The 23,223-nt window shown below is 37.4% G+C and overlaps 1 protein-coding gene across 3 annotated transcripts in view; it reads left to right on the forward strand.

Annotated features, from left to right (window-relative positions):
- ppp1r13bb (protein phosphatase 1, regulatory subunit 13Bb) overlaps positions 1 to 23,223 on the forward strand; it is a 79,520-nt gene that overhangs the window by 12,699 nt on the left and 43,598 nt on the right. For all 3 annotated transcript variants that reach the window (XM_067383608.1, XM_067383607.1, XM_067383609.1), the window contains exon 3: positions 20,914 to 21,061. In XM_067383608.1, coding sequence (XP_067239709.1) covers positions 20,914 to 21,061 — 148 coding nt within the window. The remainder of the gene's footprint in view (positions 1 to 20,913; positions 21,062 to 23,223) is intronic.

Genomic DNA, 23,223 nt, shown 5'->3' on the forward strand with positions numbered 1-23,223 from the left:
TAGGCTACTGTGTTATCAGTCTAGTATCAGCGAGTCTTACATCTAGGCGAATACGCTTAGTACCAGATGCCCAGGCTGTTCGTCCTCTGGGAAAGTGAATATCGATGGTATCGCGGTGTCCTTCAGAATGGTTCTCTTCATTGCAAGGATATTTGGTTCGTAGTCCTCGTGCTTGAAATGGAGACTACATATTCTGCGTTTTTTTTTAGGTTTCAAAACACTTATAACATAACAGAGCCTCGTTTACTGAAATCACGTGACTTTGGCAGTTTGATACCACTGATTCGAAACAAAAGATTCGTAAAGCTTCAAAGCTTTACGGGTGTGGAACGACACAAGGGTGAGTAATTAATGACAGAATTTTCATTTTTGGGTGAACTTATCCTTTAATGGTAAATTGTCAGCCATACTATCACCTACTTATTACTTGAAGTTTGGTTTTGTACTCTGGGTAGGGTTGCACCATTCATTTGTAAGTTCACACTAGAGGCTTAGTAACTAGCTAGTTTATAACTAACTCTGCTTTATTTGGTTTCACCTTTTGTTCTTAAGGCAGAACGTAGCTTGTAAGCTCTCTCTGTAAAGTAATGCGTAGTCACATAATTTGGCATTTACCCTCAATGATCCAATAGCAACCTTTATCTAGATGAGCAGAAGTTGTTTAAATGCTGTGAATTTCAGTTCATTCTTCATTCTAACTTTTTTTGCCTCACATACTGATGGTAAAAATAAGGTTCTATTAAATATGATACTAATCATGGATAACATAACGGGTATTTTATTTGTAAATAACATTAATAAAATGTATTCGAAATTAATAAGGATCAATTAAAAAAACAAGAATATTTTTTTTATATTACATTTATTTAATATGACTGATTTCATTTGACATGCACAACACGGACCAATGCACACAAAGGTGCGCCGTTCATGTTGAAGATCAGCTGAAACGGCAATTTATTTACATAATGTTCTAACTTAAAATGTAAGTGAGTGTACATGTCAGCATTATCATATATGTCTAAAGGATTAAAGTCTGTCGGGTAATAAAACAAGCTTAATGATACAGTTCAGTCAGTTTACTATTTTATTCCTAATGTTACTCCTGATCGGAGGCTTCTGTAAATATTTAGTTTATACGTAGTGTTACGCTTCAACTAAGTTTGGTGCAAAGCAAAAATATTTAGTAGTGCGTAAGTTGTAACTTAGTGCCCCTTTTACGTAAAAAAAAAAAAACTGGGGCCGGATTCACGAAGCATGCTTAAGAATAAAATTCTTCTTAACTGCTAATTTCTTCTTATTTTCAAACTTAAGAAAAAGATAAGAATATTTTGTATTCTCAAAAACTGTTCTTAAGAATGATCTTATCTTTTTTCTTAAGATTGTTCTTAAGATCAAATTTAAGAAGTATTCATATTCCAGAAAGGAATGTTCTTAAAAATCACTGAAATAACTTCTTAAAGTTAGGATATCCTCCAACCTGTCTTAAATAGATACTCAATGAATTTATTGGGTCTTTTCAAATGTTAAGCATATGACATAACACTAGCTAGCTAAATATAATACATATTACTTGAATGTGGACGAGCACTCTGAAGTCTGTAATTACACTATTGATCATTTGCGCGTACCTGTATATGATAGGCGCACTCAAGCTTGTACGGAGAACGTCACAAGATGTTAGCACGATTTATTAATTTGTTTCCTCTTTTTATAAACAGTGTGCACGATTTAGCAAATCGAGGGAAAGAATTAGTAAATCATGAGCATGATTTAGCCTACTATTTTTATTTTTTTTTCCGCATGTCATGTGCGGGGCTCTGTAAGCTAGAACTAGCGAGGCAGCGCACACGGATACAGGACGCATTCACTCCAGAGAGAGCGCAAAAAAAGACAGTGTACAAATGAATAGGAAAGAACGCATCTTGAGACAGTTTTTTTTTTTTTTTTTTTTTTAAATAGTGATTTTAATGGTCCATTAAAAACATGTCAGAGTGATTAGCTCCCGTCAAACAACCACAACAAAAATAGTCTGCGCGCTCATTATGATATCTACGGTAGCCTAATCTACATGCAGTGACAGGCTTTGAGGTGTTTTTCATTCAGCGAGTCTTCAGCAATTACCCCTTTTCAATCAAATAAACACCATTCATTTTCTTCTTAAGTAAAAAAAATATTGCACTAAGTTCTTAAGAAAATATTTCAGAACTTCCTAAGATTTTTTCAAGAATTGCACTTAGGAACATTCTTAAGAACTTCTTAGAATTAATCTTAAGAATTTTCTTAACTTCTTTTTTAAGAAGATGTTTGTGAATCCGGCCTTCTCCACAGCCTTTGTAGATGTTGTTAGAATGTCTTTTTATTGTTTTGACTCATTCTGATGGGACATGAGGACACATTCATGTTTATACTTCTGGACTCTTCCTTGAGCTGGACTAACCAATGCTGATCACACAGAGGAACCATCCTCAGCCAATGAGCTTTCATGTTATGGCACATGAACGTGCTGTCAGAATTGTGAGGTTACCCTGCATGGCGGATTGCCCCACAGCTCTGTAATGGCATCAGTGTCACAGCCTCAGTCAGCGAGTGTGCCCTTCTCGTTTCGTCTCATCCTCTCTGTGCGTGTGACTCAGGCAGCCAATGAAGACCAGTGAAGTGAGCTGCTAACGCACTGTTGTTGGGGACTTTGAAGCAGACACAACCTCAGCTTCCTCTCCCTCTCGTGACTATAGATTTTCACTTTGAAGTTTGAGCAAGAACATCTTTGACCCACAGAACCATGTACTCCATGTTGTTGAAACACAAATGCTAGAAACTGTACACTACACTAATGTTATGAGTTATGAAATGTCACTATCAAATGAGCTTTTCTTCTTTTAAGTTGACTGTGTAAAGCATTTACCCTAATGCTGATTCAGTCTCTGCAGTTTTTAATCATGTTATGAAGTAATGCAATTTCTTCAAGGAAAAAGGGCAGACAATAAAGCTTTTTTAATTTCAGTCCATGTAAGAATAATATCCATTTAATTTGTAATTAATTTCTTTAATTAAATTCAAGACATTATTCTTGGCTTACACAAAAAGTCCACCTACTATTTATTTTTTTCTTATTTAACCCCAACTCAGCCTGGTTTTTATGATCAGCTACTTCTGGTTGTCTGTCTCTGGATTCCAGCTCCTGAAATGTCTTTGTTTCTTCTCAATGGTGGACTGATCCTTCAGTTGCTATTATATATATATATATATATTATATATATATATATATATATGTCAGTGTTATTTTAGTATTGTTTATATAATATTATACCTCAGTATTTATTATTTTGAATTGGCTTTTATTTTCAGATCTAGTGTTAATTTTAGTTTAAATGTCATTTTATGTGCTTTTATCTTTTTTTAATTAGTTTTAGCATTATTTTTCATTTTTATTTTAGTATTTTTTTGTACTTTTTAGTATTTTGTTTGTTAGTTGCCAAGGCAAACAACTGTTTTAAGTTTTCAATATTTTATTTTATTTCAGTTAAGTCTTTGTAGTTTAGTTAACAATAACAGCACTGGTATATGTGCTTCTCCTATCAATTCATTTAAGTGATAATATCATTACACTAGCTACAGGTGCCTGTTGGAATTGTTGATTTTGCAGTGGTTTGAGGTACAAATATTACAGACAGCTTGAACTGATTGCATTTATTTATGACTGATTCATTTTTAACTTGTTTCTGACATGCAGTGTAGAGCTTGACAAAGGTCTGGCCTTAAAAACAAGATAAAACAATCAGTCTGCAATTATTCAAAAGCTATTCTTGCTGTTTCATGTCTTCTCTGCTTCCATTTTTCTCTTTCTCTCTCTCTCTACTCCCTCTTTTCTTGCCATTGAGCTCATTACAAGTTCATTCACTTTCTTTAATGCTTCCTGCTGAACTGTCATACTTAGAATTAGATGAAGCTCCTCAAATATGAATGATGACTGCCACAAGAGGTTTGAAAAACCTCCGCCACTTTGGTCTTCTTCTGCCTATGATTTATCAAGCACTTTCTCCAGAGTGGCCCATTTTCTTTTATTTTTTTTTTCTCCCTCCTGTGTTAAATGTACCAGACAATGATTTTACATAATTTAAAATAAACTTGAATTATTTAAGTAACATTAGACCTACAGGCATGATCTAAAAGTTATGTTTTACATTACTTCACTGTTATGGTAAGTTGTGGAAGCACTTGGTATTCCACCATTGTGACAGTGGTTTGAAGCATCATGCTGTCTTGCGGGAACCATGTAACCATGATAGTTATCCTACTGCTCATGAAACATTTCACTACTAGGCTTAAGGGATATAACCAGTTTAGATGGTGGATCTCAAGCTGACTAGCTAAGACGTTACTGTAACTAAACCCATTAACAGAGACTGTGCTTTCTTGAAAACAACCATAATGAAATGACCCTTAACAATAATGTTTTACATTGAAGAGAGCAACTTATCTGTTCAATAAAATACCTTACTCACCTGTTGAATAATAAAAACATCTCCGCATTGCTTTTACAACATTTCAAAACCCTCAGTTCTCGCCATCTTCGAAAAGCCATGCCAATCTTGATTCTCATTTTATTATGAACTCTGTCGCATTCTCTTTTTGCCAGCAGACTCTCCTGTGTTCGCCCCTTTTTTTTTTTTTTTTTTTTTTTACAGGTGATTTCTGGTTCAAGATTTAGCGTGCTCCATGTCAACCATTGTTGCTCGTTGTGACAACTAACCTATGCCACTCCCATATGCGTCAAAGTAGACGGAGCAACTTTTCTCTATTTACGGATATGCATTGATGAGTAATGCAAGTACGCAATTTCACACAAAAAGTAGTTAATTAGGGTAAGACAAAAACACATTTTGAAAGAACGCTTGATGGTGTTTTGACTCATTTAAATGTTGTACGTTTTGAACAAAAGTGTTACCTAGTGTACCTCTAAGACCTTTAGTGTACCTTTACCCTTTAAGATCGAATGGAGCGCCCGCGCACCCATTTGTGTGTCTCTCTTTAAGAGCCAATAAAAACTGAACCCATATAGGTAGCACAAAAATTCTTTTTGCATACAAAACCAGAGACTTTACACGTTCAGATGAAGCCTAATGCCAAATGCTCCTGGTGCGCTGTTTTCATCCTCTGAGTCTGAGTAATATGCATTTACAAAAAAAATGGCACAGCCGCTAACTGAATACAAATATGTAGATTTCACCATTTCATCATTATTTAAAGCATATTCTCACGATTAAAATGAACCCAAAATAAACATAATATATTGCGTTGATCACAAGATATTACTCACGGAATGATGTAAGATACTTAGCTAAAAACATGTCTCTCATCTTTCCTGTATGCAGTGTGTATCCAGTGTTCCCTGAACCATCCATGTTCGTTTTCCAACATGGAATAACACAAAATAGATTAGAACTGAAGCTTAGAACCTCAGCTTTTTAATACATCTAATCATTATGAACAAACCAAGTGCTGAGAAGTGCCACTAAACTGGAGTTTACCGCCCATGGGCGCCATTTAGCTGCGAAAAAATGAATAGCACTTTATTCAACTATACTTTATGCCATCACCACAAAATTTTAACCAAATGCAGCTCACACATAGGAGAGCATCACCAAAAAATACATTTTCTCTAATCTTATTGCCTTCCTGAATTATTCCATGTCAAATAAAAAAAATGAAAAATTAGATGTATAAAAAAAAAAAAACTTTTTTTGTCTTTTATCAGTAGTTTCTTAGCATGAAAATGTCCAAATGTAAATTATATTTTCTGAAAATGTAAAAAGTTTTCTATCAAATGATACCTACCTTTTGACTCTCCTTGCTAAAGTTTGAGTTATGAGTCTTTATTTTGTGTATGTCGCTCAGAAAAAAATAAATTAAAAAAAACTCTAAAAAAGCCTTCAGGTCTTAAAGGGTTAAGAGTGGATGATTCTTAAAGGGATAGTTCACCCAAAAAATGAACTTTCTGAACAACAGTCATCATTTACTGACCATCATGTCATTACAAACCTGTATGAATGCAAAAGACATTTTTAAAAAATTTTGAACCATTTTTTTTTTTTTTTTTTGGTCCATACAAGGAAAGTTAACAGGGCCCTGTCCCAACGATTTATTTTTAAAGCAGAAAATTTTTTTAATTTATTTTGATGTCTGTATTTCACCTAGTCATCTTCCAGTACTAAAAAAAAATAATAAAGCCAATAATTTAGCCAAGCTTTTTAGGCTTGTAGCAGTGTCTGTCACTCGATAGTCTCAAGTAGCCAGACCTTCAGACTGACGACAGAAGGTCTGGACTCTATCTCAGCTTTTATTGGCCAAGGACCACCCAAGAGGACATTTGACTGACATCAGTTTGACATTCAGTTTGCTTTGTTCTGTGCCAAATAGGGGCATGAAATTAAAGTCGATGTCCCTACAATAACACACCGACTTGCATCTAATAAATTATTCATTTGAGAACGTTGTGCAAGTTTACTACAACAATGGAGCTGCAAACTTAACATACTTTTGAAAAATACTTTGAAGTGTGCCATATGCATCAGACGTTCAGCCAACGGTCCGTCTGCATGATGTCTGAGGCTAAGACTAGTCTCTTGGGGGCTTCATATGACTCAAAGGAGGATAATTCCAGGTAGTAAAATCTACTTTAGCATGTATTATTAAAACTCGACACTCATTTGATTTCCATTATTTTTAACTTAATGTTTCAACTCTTCGTCTTTTCATGGCCTTTCATGGCAGCATCAATAATACATAACCTTCTACTCTCAAATGTGAAAAGAGATGTATTGGTGTCAGCGTAGCACATACCAATGGTCCAATTTTACGAAGACCTAAAGTGTGTCTGTGAGTTGTTTTTTGGCATTTGTATATACTTGTATATTAGTATATTATTAGTATTTCTTGGAGTGCAGTTTAGTCCTGCCAAAACTTTATAATTGGTTTAAACTTGAACTCAAATTCAACTCAAATTGGGCAATTCTGTAATCTCATAAATACTCCCAGATATGTTTATTTGATTGTTAGTAAACCTGTTGAGTTTAGTCTTTGGATTATCTGTGTTCGGAGCGGTTTTGTTGGTTTGTAATGTCTCCCTCCCCCACCCCCAATGCTCTTTAATGCAGTTAATGTCCTCTTCTGATCTTTGTCCCAGCTTTTGCGGCATGCACCCATCAGCCACCTCCGGTTTGGGGTGCAGTCATCTGCTTTCTCGAGGGAGCCTTATTCTGGAGGGGACCTGGTGACGCACCCTTCACAATTCTGATGAGAGGAGCACCCTCCCTCCATCGTCTTCCTCCGATTTTTCCTTTTCTCTCACTCACACGCTCTCTTGCTCTCAGCAGTCACACAGCTAGCGTGACTACTGAAGGCTTTCCGCTGCAGGGAACCCTTGCCTGCTACTTTTGCTGAGTGAGTTTGAACGAGACACATTCAAAGGATGTGTTTTCTGTAGAGCTACAAGCGATTCATGCGTCATGAAGAAGTTTGTGACTATTGTTCTTCGAGGCCTGGTCAGCTTGTCTATCAAACCTGGAGATAAAACCTGGAGCAAGGAGCATGCCCGGCAGCTCAAGAGAGAGGCCAGGAGAAGACGGACTGCATCTAAGTGGGGAAAGGTGATGCAAATAGATGTTCTGCTTAGAGATGAGAGGGGGAGCTTGGTAATACTAACCTGTGCCTCTCAAGTACGGTTGGACAGCAAAATCAGTTTGGTGTATTCATGAAATCTTTGTCGCAAGTAGTTCTGGTAGTAAGTAATGTCAGTGCAAGCAATATTTGACGTTGCATCTATATGTTAATGTAGTGACAATTTTATGGTAATTCTGCTAAGTAGTGGCAACATATGGGCTACTTTCTATATTAATCCAAAATTGTTGCTGACAGCATTGTATAGAACATAGTACAACCTTTCAATGAGACTATAACTCTAATCATAGAAATGTAGTCTAATTCTACTGCCAAAAAGTAACCAATCTCTTGCATGACTTCATACACTCTGTGCCAGGACAGTCATTGGTTTCTGTTCTCCATCTCTGTCTGCTAGGCTTTGTCATATTGCCTTTAATAGAATTGCTTTAGTAATATGGTAATGAATGGATTTGATTGGCTATATTAAGATAGCGGCAGGGGAGGGGAGTTGTGGGGCCTAAAAAAAATCTGGGGATCTAGATGTTCTCATCGCTGCCAGAAGCAGTCATCATTCATTTTCATTGTTCAGATTAATCAAGTAAGAGTTGATTGTCTGGACATTGAATTATATATGCCCTCTTCCTTTGCTGAAAGGAAAAATTCAGTTTTTCGAGGGAACATTTATTAACTTTTTAAGAGAACAAGATTATGAACTGTGACGTGCAAGTTTGCTGGAGTGCTGCAGTGTTGTGATATCTTTGACCTGCTTGAGCATTTCAAGTGAAATCAGCTTTGGTATTCAACATTTGAAGACATTTTATATGGGATTTGAAACCAGTAGGTTGGATGCTTACTCAAGCAGATCTCTCCATTACACAAATGCAAAAAGAAGGCTGACTTGGTGCTCACGGATACTCGGATGAATGGTTTGAAAATAGTTTATGTAGCTTAGAGCTTAAAAGTTGATGTATTATGAATAACGTCATAATCAGTGATTATGATGGTCCAGATTTACAATTCAGATTTAAGGTAAATCAATGTACCTTTGCACATCTCTTGTCTTGTCACATTTCTCTGATTTATGGTTTTGGTCCTCTGATTCCACCAAGAGGATTAGATTTGATGCTGCTAAATCAGTAAATGACATCACAGACTTCCTTTGAAATGATGGCATGGTGGTGTGTGACAAAGATGGAGCATAATGGGTATTAACACCTATTGTGATGCTTAAGCTCCTGGTTCATTGATTCATTAAGGAATCAAATCAAATGCTCATACAAAACTAGAATAATGCAACACAACTAAACAGGAACTAAAAGTAGACTTTTGTACACACAGGAGCATTTGAAAGCAGACGTCTATCAGTGGATCCATCTATCAGTGCAGGAATGGGCAACTTCGATAGTGATGAGGGCCAACTTTTTTCTCCTTCATACCAAGGGGCCAGATTACAAATCCACACTAACACCTTATACACCGTTTTACTCAGTTTACTTTTTAAGAGAAATCAATGTATAATTAATGCAATTTGTTTTTTATTAAAACTATAAAACTGTATTAATAAAGATTTTATTAACTATAAATTGAGCAAATATGCTAATACAAGTGGGAATCTTTGTTTTCAGTCAACAAGCAACATTACCCCAACAAGAAAATGTAAACGTCTCAATTGCATTGTCTGTAAACCAACAAATGTACAGATGTCCTATTTTTGATTACAAGCCTAGAGAATTTTCTCAACTCAACCTGAGAGCAGTTAAAAAGTGCTTAGCCTATTCAAAAAATAGTCATTCATTATGGTATTACAATAATCCACATATTACCATGAAAAAAAAAAATACTATTTTTAAAAATGTATAAGAACTAGGGAAGTCCTGATCACATTTTTTTGCCCTCGAGTCCGAGTCATTTGATTTTGAGTATCTACCGATACCGAGTCCCAATCCGGTACTTCTATAATACATAAAAAAGAATAAAGAAGAGCGAAAAAACAGATCCAGGATCCAGGAACAGTGCTTTTCAGGTTTTTCAGGTATCTAACAGTAGTTTTCACTTACAGAAAATGGAAAAAGTAATCAAATATAAAATATCACTGCATATTATCTTTACTGTATAAAATAAATGAAGATTAATTATTATTGAAGTTACAAAAACTATTCAGTCAAGAGCAGTGAGTGATTTCTTTATTTGTTGTTTGATTTAACATTAAAAACAGGCAGCAGGAATATTTTTTTTTCCCTATAAGACATGCACGATCCAGTACATATACTGTTACACATGCACTGTCTTTCTCGACTAATATATGTTCACTTAAGACATAACCGACTATGTTTGCTAGGATACTCACTAAGACGGGCATGTTGACATAATTTTTGTATGAATTTGTCCGCTAAAGCCCAATGCCCGGTTGCATAAAGCACCTTAAGTGTAATTTTTACTTAAGATCGCCCTTATGTTTCCCTTAAACTTAAGGGTGTTGCAGAAAATAACCATTAAGTTAACCATTAAACCCTAAGAATTTCCCTTAAGTATATATTTTTCACTTAAGTAATGCGTAAGTGTTGCATAAAGCCCCTTAACCTTAATTTCCCTAAGTATATCGTAAGGTTCGTAAAACTTCACCTTAAGTGTTACACAGAGTGAGCAGGTTCAATCCAAGTCGTATAACGTGCCACGATCGGCCGCTTTATATGATAGACAAATTGTACTTTAGCAGTTTATTCACATAAACATTGATGAAATATAACATATCTTATAACATATCTTATATGGTCAACGGAAGCGCAAATGTGCGTGCATCACACGCAAAAACAAACCTCATTGGTTCTTGCGCGCTCATTTGAGCTTCCGACACAGCCATAATCATATGGATGTCTTTCAATAAATGGACATAAATGATGAGAGAATATTAAAAATATCTTTATTTGTTATCCAAAGATGAATGAAAGTCTTATGGGTTTGGAACGACATGAGGGTGTCAGGGTGAGTGAATGACGGCAGAAATCTCAATTTTGAGTAAACAATCAATTTGAGTTTCTCATCTCTTTCATATTTGGTTTTCTTTTTTGTTTTCCTTATCCATATTATGTTGTTTTCTGTGAAAACTTACCACGATACGTATTAACAAATAACGTGTCCATGGCAGCAGTAGAATTTTTTAACGGCAAAACCTGGGATGCTGTCGTTAAACACTTAACGGTTTCCCTTACCTAAGAGAACAGTTTAAGAGATTATATGCAACACCCTTAAGTCATTCCCTTAGTTAAGGGGAAATCACGCCTTAAGTGTCATACTTAAGGGAAAAACTTAAGGTGCTTTATGCAACCGGGCACAAGACTTTAAAGAGAACTCAGTTTTGATTGTCTGGAGCCGCTGTGCTGTTTACGACTAAAAACGAATACTTTGTATTTACTCGTGTGTACTGTATGTTCATTTTTTGTGCTTCCTTGTCGTTCGTTCATCACGTCAGCTTTTTAGTTCAAACAGTCATCCACTCACATTGCGTAACAGTGGCCATATAGTGAGAGTTCTGACGGCAGCTAGAGAATGCAGTGTTTAGCGTCATTGTTAGTGCATTCACCTCATATGCCAGCAGCGATCGGGCCAGGGTTCGAGACAGACCACAATGCAGCCCTGAAGTATCAGCAGAGATTGAGTCAACTAGATCATCCACTGTGAAGGCCTCATCAACGTGACAACCAGAGGCACAGCTCCTCAACAACCGTCCATACCGGCGTGATGAATACGATCCTCAACTGGATGGAACTGAAATAAATGCTTTGAATGTTGCGATCCTATCAGACTTATGATAGCAGCCTACGTAACAAAGCACTGTTCGCTAGAGAACTGGCCCCATGACTAAGCCTGGTTTCTCCCAAAGTTTTTTTTTCTCCATTTTAACACCTATTTGTCACTTGTTTGCCACCTGATGTCACCTGTTGGAGTTTGGGTTCCTTGCTGCTGTCGCCTTTGGCTTGCTTAGTTGGGGACACTTGATGTTTGACTTGACATTTGATATTCAACAGTGCTTTGATCTACCTGCATTGACATTATTCGTTAAGAGCTGCTGTGCAGCCAAAATAATGTATCAGTTATCAATGTAAAGCTGCTTTGACACAATCTACATTGTAAAAAGCGCTATATAAAAAAAGGTGACTTGACTTGACTTGACCGACTTGGAGCAGGGTGGTTAGAATTGGAGGGTGAGTTTTGGAGGCAGTGCAATGAAGAGAGGGGTGTGTTTGTTTGGGTTGGTTTCAAATATCAACAATGTCCAACAGCGTAGTTCAAATACCACTTACTACACCTTTAACTATATGATTATTTTGTGTTCACGTTGCTCATAGAGCATGTTTAGTAAGCTACAGAAAAACTGGCAGCCAGGCAACAGACAAGTGACCGGTCCTGAGTGACGACTTCACTACTCGCATTCTAGCAGCACGTTTCGGCACGGGTTGGCTAATTCTGGGCCGAGAACGGTTTGTAATCATGCCGTTTCGTAACAGGCTCAAGTAGAAATACAACTTTTCCTTACTATTTTCAAAATGGTGGAAAAGTGGATTTTTTGAGCAGTGCAGTGGTGAAATGGCAATTTACATTCAAATCTTTCATTACAGATTTCGCTGTATCAGTGAATATAATAGGGATACACTGATAGACTCCTGCTTTCAAATGCTCCCGTGTGTATCTGTCTTGCTGGGGAGCGTCAAAGAGGTCTATACACACACTTTTTTTTTTAAGTGTTGTTGAAATGCTGGTATTTAAAAAAAAAAAAAAATCACTACAGACTTGGTACCGAAGTCAGTACTTTTGACAGCCCTAACAGGCTGTCCTTCATACCACATGAATAAAGTTAATTTAAACTATTTAATTAGTTTAAGGATTTGATTTACACAACAAAAGTGGAGGAGTGTTCTTTAGAAGTTGTATTTTGGCTTCAATCAGGTGAGGAGGATTTTCTCATGGTAAACAGAAAACAGCAGAGGTTTTAGGGGGTGGTGGTGAGGGAAGAATAGCACTTGAAGCTGCTTGGTAAAAGTTACCTTGTAGGACACTATTTATTTTTAATGAGGGGTGAACGGGCACAGAATTTAGAGTGAATGTAACCCTGTAAAACAATTGAGGACGAGAAGTAGACTACTTTTTTTTTCACCTAAGATGAAAATCAGCAACCTGAGCTGGTCTGAAGACAAAATAGTGTACTTTCCTGTGTGTCATACTGTCAACAGTCAAGAACTGTTGCTCTTCACACTGAGTAAGATGGGGATTTCTGCACGTCCATTGATCTTACTTGGATAACAGATCCTATCACTTGGCTTGACACATTTTGAACTCTCAGAACTCGCATGATTGTTGTTTTCAATGTACAAAACCATATGACTCAATTTTTCTAATCATGGTTTCAGTCCTTCAATGAATTTAATATCTACTACATCTAAGGTCGGTCACTTTGGACATCTGTTCATACAACGCTGAGGTTCTCATACTTCTACCATTTTGCCTGTTTTGTGCTCAGTATCCAAAAATTTATGTCTGTCTGCTCATGTCTTGTCTTTTGTCACATTTTCTATGCTAATTGTGAGGGAAATATTGTGTAATGGATTTAAATATGGTTAAATGTGATTCTCTTAGCTGTGCATGAGTGCTGCACTGTTATGTTTTTTACCAAATATTTATTAGACACATGAAAAGCTTTCCAATGTTCTACATTTCTAATGTTCTGCATGTCCTTTTAAATTCTGCATGCTCCTATTGCTTACTAAAATCCCTTTCATTCCTTATTGATACTTTATCTAGTGCTCTGTGTGCATAACTTCGGCAGAAGTTGGCTGTGGTCGGTGCTGGTGCCCAGATAAACGTGTCATTCTCTTTTGTACAGTGACAGTGCGTACTGTGAATGCAAAAGTGTTTTTCTCTAGTGCTTCTCTGCACTGCTTGAGGCCTTGACATAATGACAAACCTTACGTTATCTGTCAGGCATGGTGAATTTTTAAATAAGCTGAACAAAAGTCTCTCACACACACTGTTTAAAAAAAAAAAACATTTGTAATGCCATTCTCATTGCTGATCAGTGTTTTTTACAGAATTGTTTTTTTGCAGCAACTGCACCAGCTCTCTTCTTTTGGTCCTAACTACATACTCCATTCATTTGTTTGTACCGTCATTCATTCTTTTTTTTTTATATATATATATATATATAATATATTAGGGCTGGGCGATATATCGAATGCTTTTGTCACGCGCATTTCGTCAGTAAAGCCGGTTCCCTGATTACCGCTAAATCGCCATCACCTGCTTTCAAATGAAGCGGCATTTAATAGACAGAGCCGTAGTTCACTGATAAGCCATGCAATATCAAGTTCAATATCGATATGAATCGCCGTCGATATTGAACGCGATATTGCGTGGCTTATCAGTGAACTACGGCTCTGTCTATTAAATGCCGCTTCATTTGAAAGCAGGTGATGGCGATTTAGCGGTAATCAGGGAACCGGCTTTACTGACGAAATGCGCGTGACAAAAGCATTCGATATATCGCCCAGCCCTAATATACATATATATAATAAATTTAAAAAAATAAAATAAAGAAACCACTAAGGAGATTGACAAGAGTCATGTTTGCAAAATAAAATCCAATACAAAAACGCAGCGAATCCGAGAGCTCACTTAACATCCCGACGGCATCTGCGCTGATGAGAGTGGCGTTTCAATATGTACTGTAGGGCTGTAGCTTCCGCCACTTCCAGTATTTTACTGGTTACTCGACACGGGCAAAATAAAATTGAGGATTTTTTTTTTTAAGTCGAGTATTCGAATTTAAACGAGGAATCATTATAGCCCTAATGTACTGCAAGCTTTCCTCTCAATAACAAAATAAACACACAACAAAAATGACACTGGTGAGAAAACAGCAGCAAGAAAGCATTTTATGATAGTGATATGAATATGTTTGCACAAGCTCTGCAATTCAGCACTCAAGTGAAGGCACTTTTACTTATAGCACTTTAAAATTTAATACTGTAAAGCTGCTTGCTTTAAAGCATCTACATCTATTGTTTAAATCTGTAGTCAAACCTTTTTTTTTTCTTTCTTTTCCCCCAGAATTTACAACATTTATATAATGAGCGAGTACATCATGAATCCATTTTCCAAACCGAGTTTTTGTCTTAGCCTGAATCACTAGGGTACACCTATAATAAGTCTTTATATTCTGACTATTTTAGACCGGTCGTGTTGCCACTGCTGCGGAGTAGTCCTGTACCAGTAGCCCAGAAAAAAAACCAAAACAAAACAAAAAGAACGTATAATGCAGTCATGGAGTGGACTATGCACTTTCTGTTGTTAAATACTCGTAATATATTGCCTTTCTTGCAGTATTGCAATATATCGTATCGTAACCCCTGCATCCTGATATGTATTGTTTTGCCAAATTCTTGGCCATTACACAGCCCTACTTTCCTCAGATTATCCAGCTTTTCAGCAGGCCACTTGGGCCCATTTGCACTTGTGTTTTGTTCTCCCTGCAGTTTTAGTTTGCACCTTTCTTTGTCCTTCACACACACATTCTTTGTGCACGGCCTACATATTTCCATTCTAGTGTTGCGCCACATAGAATCCATTGTTGTGTAAATACACAAAAGAGTCATTTTGATATTTCAAAAAACCTTGTGTGTGGCCCAAATATTTCTTTCGTAGTGTGGTGCCAGACAGCGTCCATTGAAACTGACCTAATCCAATTTGTTCTTTCAGCTTCCTGCACAAAAGAATGTCAATGTGGTGTTTCTGTATCTGACAGGTTTTCTTCAGTGTAAGAGTGTTTTCCTCTCCCCCACACCTGTGTTTTGAACTGCCCTCCATTCAAGAGAAAGTAATGTAGGGCTGGCCTTCCTGGATGCTTTAGGAAGAGTGAATTTATATGGGTTTTGTAAGAACTGCATGTCACAGACACACTTATGGTGAAGTTAGAGTATTCATTAGTGCACTAAAACTGGTAGAGGAGTGTTCTTAACCCACCCAACTATCAATCATTGAACACTTAGTCTCATCTGTTGTATATCTGCATTTCAGTCACTCCGGATCTCGTTCTCTTTTCTCTTTTCTTACTTCCCTCACTCTCATCCAACTCTTGTACATTCTCATACAAGAACTGAGAACTCATACAACTATACTATACCACCCAGCAGGAAAGATATGTAAATTTGTTGTTTCATCATCACCAACAACATAAGCAACCTACACTATATTGCCAAAAGTTTTGGCATTCTTAATCCGCACGGTTTAATATGGAGTTGGCCCACCCTTTGCAGCTATAACAGCTTCATCTCTTCTGGGAAGGCTTTCCACAAGGTTTAGGAGTGTTTATGGGAATTTTTGACCATTCTTCTAGAAGCACATTTGTGAGGTCAGGCAGTGATATTGGACGAGAAGGCCTGGCTTATAGTCCCCACTCTAATTCATCCCAAAGGTGTTCTATCAGGTTGAGTTCAGGACTCCGTGCAGGCCAGTCAATCCATGTTTTAATGGACCTTGCCTTGTGCACTGGTGCGCAGTCATGTTGGAACAGGAAGGGGCCATCCCCAAACTGTTCCCACAAAGTTGGGAGCATGAAATTGTCCGAATCAGAGAAGCGTGATTCGTCACTCCAGAGAACACGTCGCCACTGCTCTAGAGTCCAGTGGTGGCGTGCTTTACACCACTGCATCCGGCGCTTTGCATTGCACTTGATGTAAGACTTGGATGCAGCTGCTTGGCCATGGAAAACCATTCCATGAAGCTCTCTACACACTGTTCTTGAGCTAATCTGAAGGCCACATGAAGTTTGGAGGTCTGTAGCTATTGACTCTGCAGAAAGTTGGCAATTTCTGCACACTGTGCCCCTCAGCAAGCGCTGACCCCGCTCTGTGATTTTACGTGGCCTACCACTTTGTGGCTCAGTTGCTGTTGTTCCCAATTGCTTCCACTTTATGATACCACTTACAGTTGACCGTGGAGTATTTAGTAGTCAGTAAATTTCATGAATAGACTTATTGTACAGGTGGCAACCTATCACAGTATCACGCTTGAATTCACTGACTCCTGAGAGCGACCCATTCTTTCACAAATGTTTGTAAAGCAGTCTGCGTTCCTAGGTGCTTGATTTTATACACCTGCGGCCATGCCTGAATTCAATGATTTATAGTGTATATGACCTTATTGTGTTCCTACCTGTCTTACAGTGTTAATTTTGGCAGCCATTTTTGATTTAGTCTTAGTCTTTATCTTCAGACGAAAATGCTCTTTAGTCTTCACATTTTAGTCATTTTTGTCTTTCATATTTTAGTCTAGTTTTAGTCAACGAAAAGTCATCACATTTTTAGTCATTACTTTTAGTCAAACTAAAGTTAACATTAATTTTGATAGCTATTTTATATGTAGTCTTTAAAGGGATACTCCACCGTTTTTTCATATTAAACTATGTTATTCCCTTAACTAAGACGAGTTGATACACACCTCTCTCGTCTCAGTGCGTGCACTAAATCGCTCTGTCTTGCGGCGAAACTTTGTTAGCACTTAGCTTATCCCAGTTCATTCAATAGGGGCCAAGCAGAGAAGCTACCAAACACCTCCTTGTTTCCCTATTTAAATAGAGTTACCCGAGTAGTGTAACTCGGCCTAGGACGGTGACACAAAACAAAACGTTGCGCTTTTCTAAGCGTGTAAAATGGATAACTATATTGTATGGCGGAATACCATAGCAAGTGCTCTGGAGCACTTTGACTTGGCGCAGTAATATCTTCACTCGTGAAAAGTCCCGCTCCCTCTCCTCCTCCCTCTCATTTCCGTCAATAGAACCAACGTGACTTTTACAGGAGACGAAGCGGGGGCCGGTGAGATGACTTGTTGGTTGTTGGTTCTATTGACGGAAATGAGAGGGAGGAGGAGAGGGAGCGGGACTTTTCACTTTTCACGAGTGAAGATATTACTGCGCCAAGTCAAAGTGCTCCAGAGCACTTGCTATGGTATTCCGCCATACAATATAGTTATCCATTTTACACGCTTAGAAAAGCGCAACGTTTTGTTTTGTGTCACCGTCCTAGGTCGAGTTACACTACTCGAGTAACTGTATTTAAATAGGGAAAACGTGGAGGTGTTTGGTAGCTTCTCTGCTTGGCCCCTATTGAATGAACTGGGCTAAGCTAAGTGCTAACAAAGTTTCGCCGCAAGACAGAGCGATTTAGACCACGCACTGAGACGAGAGAGGTATGTATCAACTCGTCTTAGTTAAGGGAATAACATAGTTTAATATGAAAAAACGGTGGAGTATCCCTTTAAGCAATATAGTCATTATAATTTTTCTCTTTAGACCAATTAATTTAAGCTTATGAAAAATCTGAATCAAGGTAACAGGCTGTATTGGTCTTAGCAGTAGCAGTTGTGCAATTCAAACTTTTTAGAGTGTCATACCCCCTGAGGGATTTAACATCCTTCTGCGTATCTTCTCTTTTCCACTTAATGGAAAAGTGTAACTGCAGTCTAAGGGACAGTATTTGCCCTTTAAATAGATTTTTCCAGTGCATTAAATACCTTTTTATAAAATAAATATTGCTTTAAAAAAATTCAGTAAATACAATGAAAAAAAGTGATACTTTTAAATTTTACATTAAAACCACCAGTCCGGTAAGTCACTGTTTTTATGAGTGAATCATCGAGTCATTCATTCTTTCAGTATCAAAGCAAGCAGCTGTATTTATGAATGGATCACTGAATCATTGACGGTTCGTTCAAAGCCTCAGATTCATTCACGAAACACAGTTTTTGTGCTGCAGTTCTGCTGTGGCTCTCGTTGCAAAATAGAGCAAATACTGACAATACTGTCCACTTAATATTACCCTTTTGTTTGTTGAAGTGTTGTATAAAATCGTGTGTATGTTCGGGAAACATTGCATTCTTGCTGATATAATATGATCACCATTAAAAACAATAACTCACAGAAGGGTATGTTTTTGTATCGAAGAGTTTTAATCTTAAATATCTATACAGTCTGTGTCCATTTGTTCTTCATGCTAGCAGTGCTAAAAACCTACTTTTACAAAGGTATTTTGTCGAGAACAGCACTAATGTAGTGTGATTTGCTGCCATGGATGCAGTCAGTTTTGAACGCGAAAGATGAGGTAATTTGACAATGTCATGTATTTACAGCATTTTACCTGCTAGAAATACATGCTCTGTTTTAATGTTATTTAAAGGTGAAGTAAAATAAAATGAATGGCAAAATTCAGCAATCGGTTTAAGAGCCACTGCTGGATATCAGCCTACAATTTGGTCGCAGATTTAGTCAGCAAACGAGCAGCGCAATATAGACCGACTGAATGACCCTTTAAATTAAGTAGAAAATCTTAAATGAAGATCGCTGAGCTCCAGCTGTCTGTGTTTCCAGATCATATATATATATATATATATATAATATATAATATAAATATAAATTATTTATTTTTTATTTTTTTGTTTTTTAATTTTAATGATTGAATGCTTGAAAGAACAATAACAGTTGTCATCATTGTGGGGTTATCCCTAACAGATGCCATGGGAGTGCAAGTGCTTTGGAAAGAAGGAGAAAGTGGCACGCTGCGCATTCTACGCGTTTTTAGATGCGACGTGAACTATGTCTGCATCTCCATTTCTCCAACTACGGGCATACATGGGTCAAACAGAAAATGCATGCTACGTTAATCGCGCGTTATTAAAATTAGTGCCGTTAAAATGAATTTGCGGTAATTTTGACAGCCCTACTTTTAATATAATATCCAGTTATAATATGCCTTTTTTAAGCAATGCATGTTTGTGCAATTTGTTATTTTAGTGCATGGTGTGCCGTGTGATTTTTTTTTTTTTTTTAATTTTATTTATTTTTTTAATTTTTTTGCCGTGGCAAGAAAAGGTTGGGAAACACTGGTATAGGCAGCTAAGTTTTATTGAAAGCCTATTTTGCAAGTGTTGAAATAGTACCCCTTTAAAGGGATAGTTCACCCAAAAATGAAAATTATCCTATGATTTACTCACCCTCAGGCCATCCTACCTGATGGCTTAAGGGAGCACATTTATTTTACTTAAAATAAATGTGATTTCACACAGTTGTGACTTGTGAAGCAAACAATGTAATACAAAGTATTGTGTATGAACAGAATATTTTTGTAATTTCCAGTCAGAGTGTTAAGCACAATACATAATTTGAGATATGATGGAAATGGTAAATGATTTGACAGAATTATGCTCTGTATGTGCTTGCACATGTACTGTTGGACCATGATGGCAGACAAATACAATAAAGTAAACTCTTAGCAGTGACAAGTGAGAGTGTGTAAAGTGTTTTAAGTCCTCAGGGCCAAAAGTGCCCATAGTTAAAGAAACACCCATATATCAAGTAGTCTTGGACATTATACTCACTCCTCTCTTAAGACTCTGTACCACACAAAGGTCAGCTTCTCATTTGGAGTTATGTCAGGTAGTATAAAACTTTAGTCCTATATAAGGTTTCCTCAGCCACGTAAACCTCATACCCTTTTGTCTATCTTGCGAAATGTCACGTGTGAGATACTGGCCATATCACAGACCTCTGTTGTGACCGGTCGGGATGTTTGCTTGATGGATGATGTAATGAGTCTGTCGTCTGCTCTCTGCCAAGCTGCAGAGTGACAACTTTGAAGTATAAAATGGCAGTGCAGTACCATATCGCAGACAGTAGAGTCGTTGATGATCATGTTCTCATTTCCTTAATTGGGAGGTAATAATGTCTACATCTCCCCTTCTCTTAATCTTCCTATCTTCCTTCCTTTCTCCCTCTCTCTCTTTCCATTTTTGCACCAAACCATCCACCTGTCACACTTCACTTACAGCAGCACTAATCAGCCCACCAGACCTGTCAGTCACTGTCAAGCTAGCAGGCCCAGGCTTTTCCCTCTATCAGAGTTAGTTATAACTGAGGGGAGTGGCTAGAAATATCCATTTATAGACTCTGGACTCTGTATTGTTGTGCTATATCTCCCCATATGCAACTTTTTAAGAGGTAACATTCTTACAAACATTGTTTTAAATGAAGACAGCATGATGTGTGAAAAGAATAGTTGAATAGCAAATTGATTCACGAGTGACTAATGTTATTCAAGTTTTTTGAGCAATGGCACTGCCCCCTAGTGGTCTTATGGCTCAGTGGGAATCCCTGCTTTTCTCTCTTGGGTATGAATATTAAAAATATTCTCTCTTTCTTACATCTAGATGATTTTAACGGTGTATTTGAGTGATGGGGAGCAGGCCCTGACGGAGGTGCCCATCACTCCAGAGACGACTTGTCGTGATGTGGTGGAGTTCTGTAAGGAACCGGGAGAAAGCGGCTGCCACCTGGCTGAGGTTTGGCGTGGAAATGGTGAGTTTCTTTGAGTCCCTCCATAACAAAATTTTCTCTAACCCCATCTCTCTGGTCCTTAGCTGTTTATAGCAAGTAAATGCAGGGTATTTGTAAGGCATGACTGTTGCAGGATACGAATTTGTCTTGCATTGACATTTCTTAAATTAAAGGGGACCTATTATGGCCCCATTTACAAGATGTAAAATAAGTCTCTAATGTCCCCAGACTGTGTATGTGAAGTTTTAGCTCAAAATACTCCACAGATATTTTTTTACAGCATGTTAAAATTGCCACTTTTTGGGGTTGAGGAAAAACACGCCGTTTCAGTGTGTGCCCTTTAAATGCAAATGAGCTGCTGCGCTCGGCCTAAGAGGGCTCGTTCTCCCCTGTCAAAATGCACTATAATGTCAGAAACTGCGAATATATGATGCATGGAGATAGAACAGGTATAGTTTAGTTCAATTACGGTTATAACTTATATTGTCGTCTTGTTTTTATCCACTATATTAGTACAAGCAAGTTTACAGATGAGATTTATAACGTTTATTGTACTTCACACAAAATATGAAGCGTCTGTCTTCACTCTAGAAAATCATAAGAGCTTAATAAAACACAGTGCAAGTGTGCATTAAAATATAATCCCTCTCTCTCTCTCTCTCTCTCTCTCTCTCTCTCTCTCTCTCTCTCACACACTCTCTCACATTATCATCAAGATACACAGCGAAGTACACAGAAACACTTGTTACAACTAACAGTAAACAAATAAATAAAGACATTATGCTTTTTCGAGTGGTGCTTAATAAACTGGAAAACTTTATATCCATAAATCAACTCCAATGAACTGTAATAAAGTGCTCTCACCTTCATTACTGCCATATCCAGTATCACTCTGGAGACTGTATATTTTGTGTTGTCTCTTTGTATTGACTTTCTTCATAAAGCAGTCCGTTGTGAAATGATTTGCGCAGACATAAACAAATTTCGGTAGAGTTGAGGGAGCATTTTCTTCAAAAGCAAAATTAATCCACCTCGTCTTCAGCGGCTCAGATTTAGGTTGTAAATTGAGAGAGCTATGTGGATTAAACCATCCAGCTACAGAACACCTAAAACGCTTGGGAGACATTCTTGTCAGTGCAGTAATGGCAGACTGTACAACTTGCTGTGAACTCGCTCAGGGCAGTTCTATTTTAAAATGGCAGTGTCGGTCAATATTTGTGGGCGGGGCCTGTGGCTTTTGTGATGTCACACTGCCAGGGATCTGGAATCTGAGACACTGCTTATGATTTATGGGGATTAAAAAAAAGGAGTGGCTGTATTTTTATCACTATAGGGTGGTTGTGTACACACACTGCCAACACACATTTATGTCCAAACACCATGCAAAAGTGAATTTTGAATAATAGGTACCATTTAAAAGGTGTAAAATATTGACAATGGGAAAGCACTTGGCTTTAATTGAAATCATTTATACAGACTCCAGTATCCTCTGGTTTTCTCACCTTCCCACCCTAACCATTTCTTTCAGTAAAAGAAAAAACATTTAGTGCTTTCACTCTCACAAAGACACACATGCTCAGTTTTTGAAGAATCTGGCAGCAAAGTAAAAACACTCACTTAGTCCTTTCAGACATAACTGCTACTTCTGTTCTGACAGCTGTGTCCACGTTTTTTTCCATAATTTTTCCATTTTCTCTTGATGATAGTGATTTGTATAAACAGCTGTGTGGCAGAAATGTTATCTTTGCTCAGGGAGACTCCTTTCAAAAGCCCTTCCATCAGCACTGCGTCCTTTCATCTTGAAGTGCATCTGTCATTGAAATCGTGATGAGCCCAGTTATTTTACAGCAGGTGATGGATCGCATAAGATGCATCATTACTGGTTACTGAGTGGATATTTGATTGCCTCACCAAATCTTTTCTTGTGGTGATCAGCGGTCCAGGCTTTTCTATAAGATTTTTATATCTCAAAATAATTATTTTGCAATACCAGTAGTTATTGATAATTTATATTTATTAGGCATAATGAATTGCCAATTAAAACAATTAAAGAGGTTTTTCACCTAAAAATAAAAATTGTTATGAATTACTCGCCCTCATGTCATTTCAAATCCATCAGACTTTCATTTATCTGAAAATCCACACAACCAAAATTTGATGCTTCAAAAACTTAATAAAGAGAC

Source organism: Chanodichthys erythropterus, chromosome 4, assembly GCF_024489055.1.
Source record: "Chanodichthys erythropterus isolate Z2021 chromosome 4, ASM2448905v1, whole genome shotgun sequence".
Classification (NCBI taxonomy): domain Eukaryota; kingdom Metazoa; phylum Chordata; class Actinopteri; order Cypriniformes; family Xenocyprididae; genus Chanodichthys; species Chanodichthys erythropterus.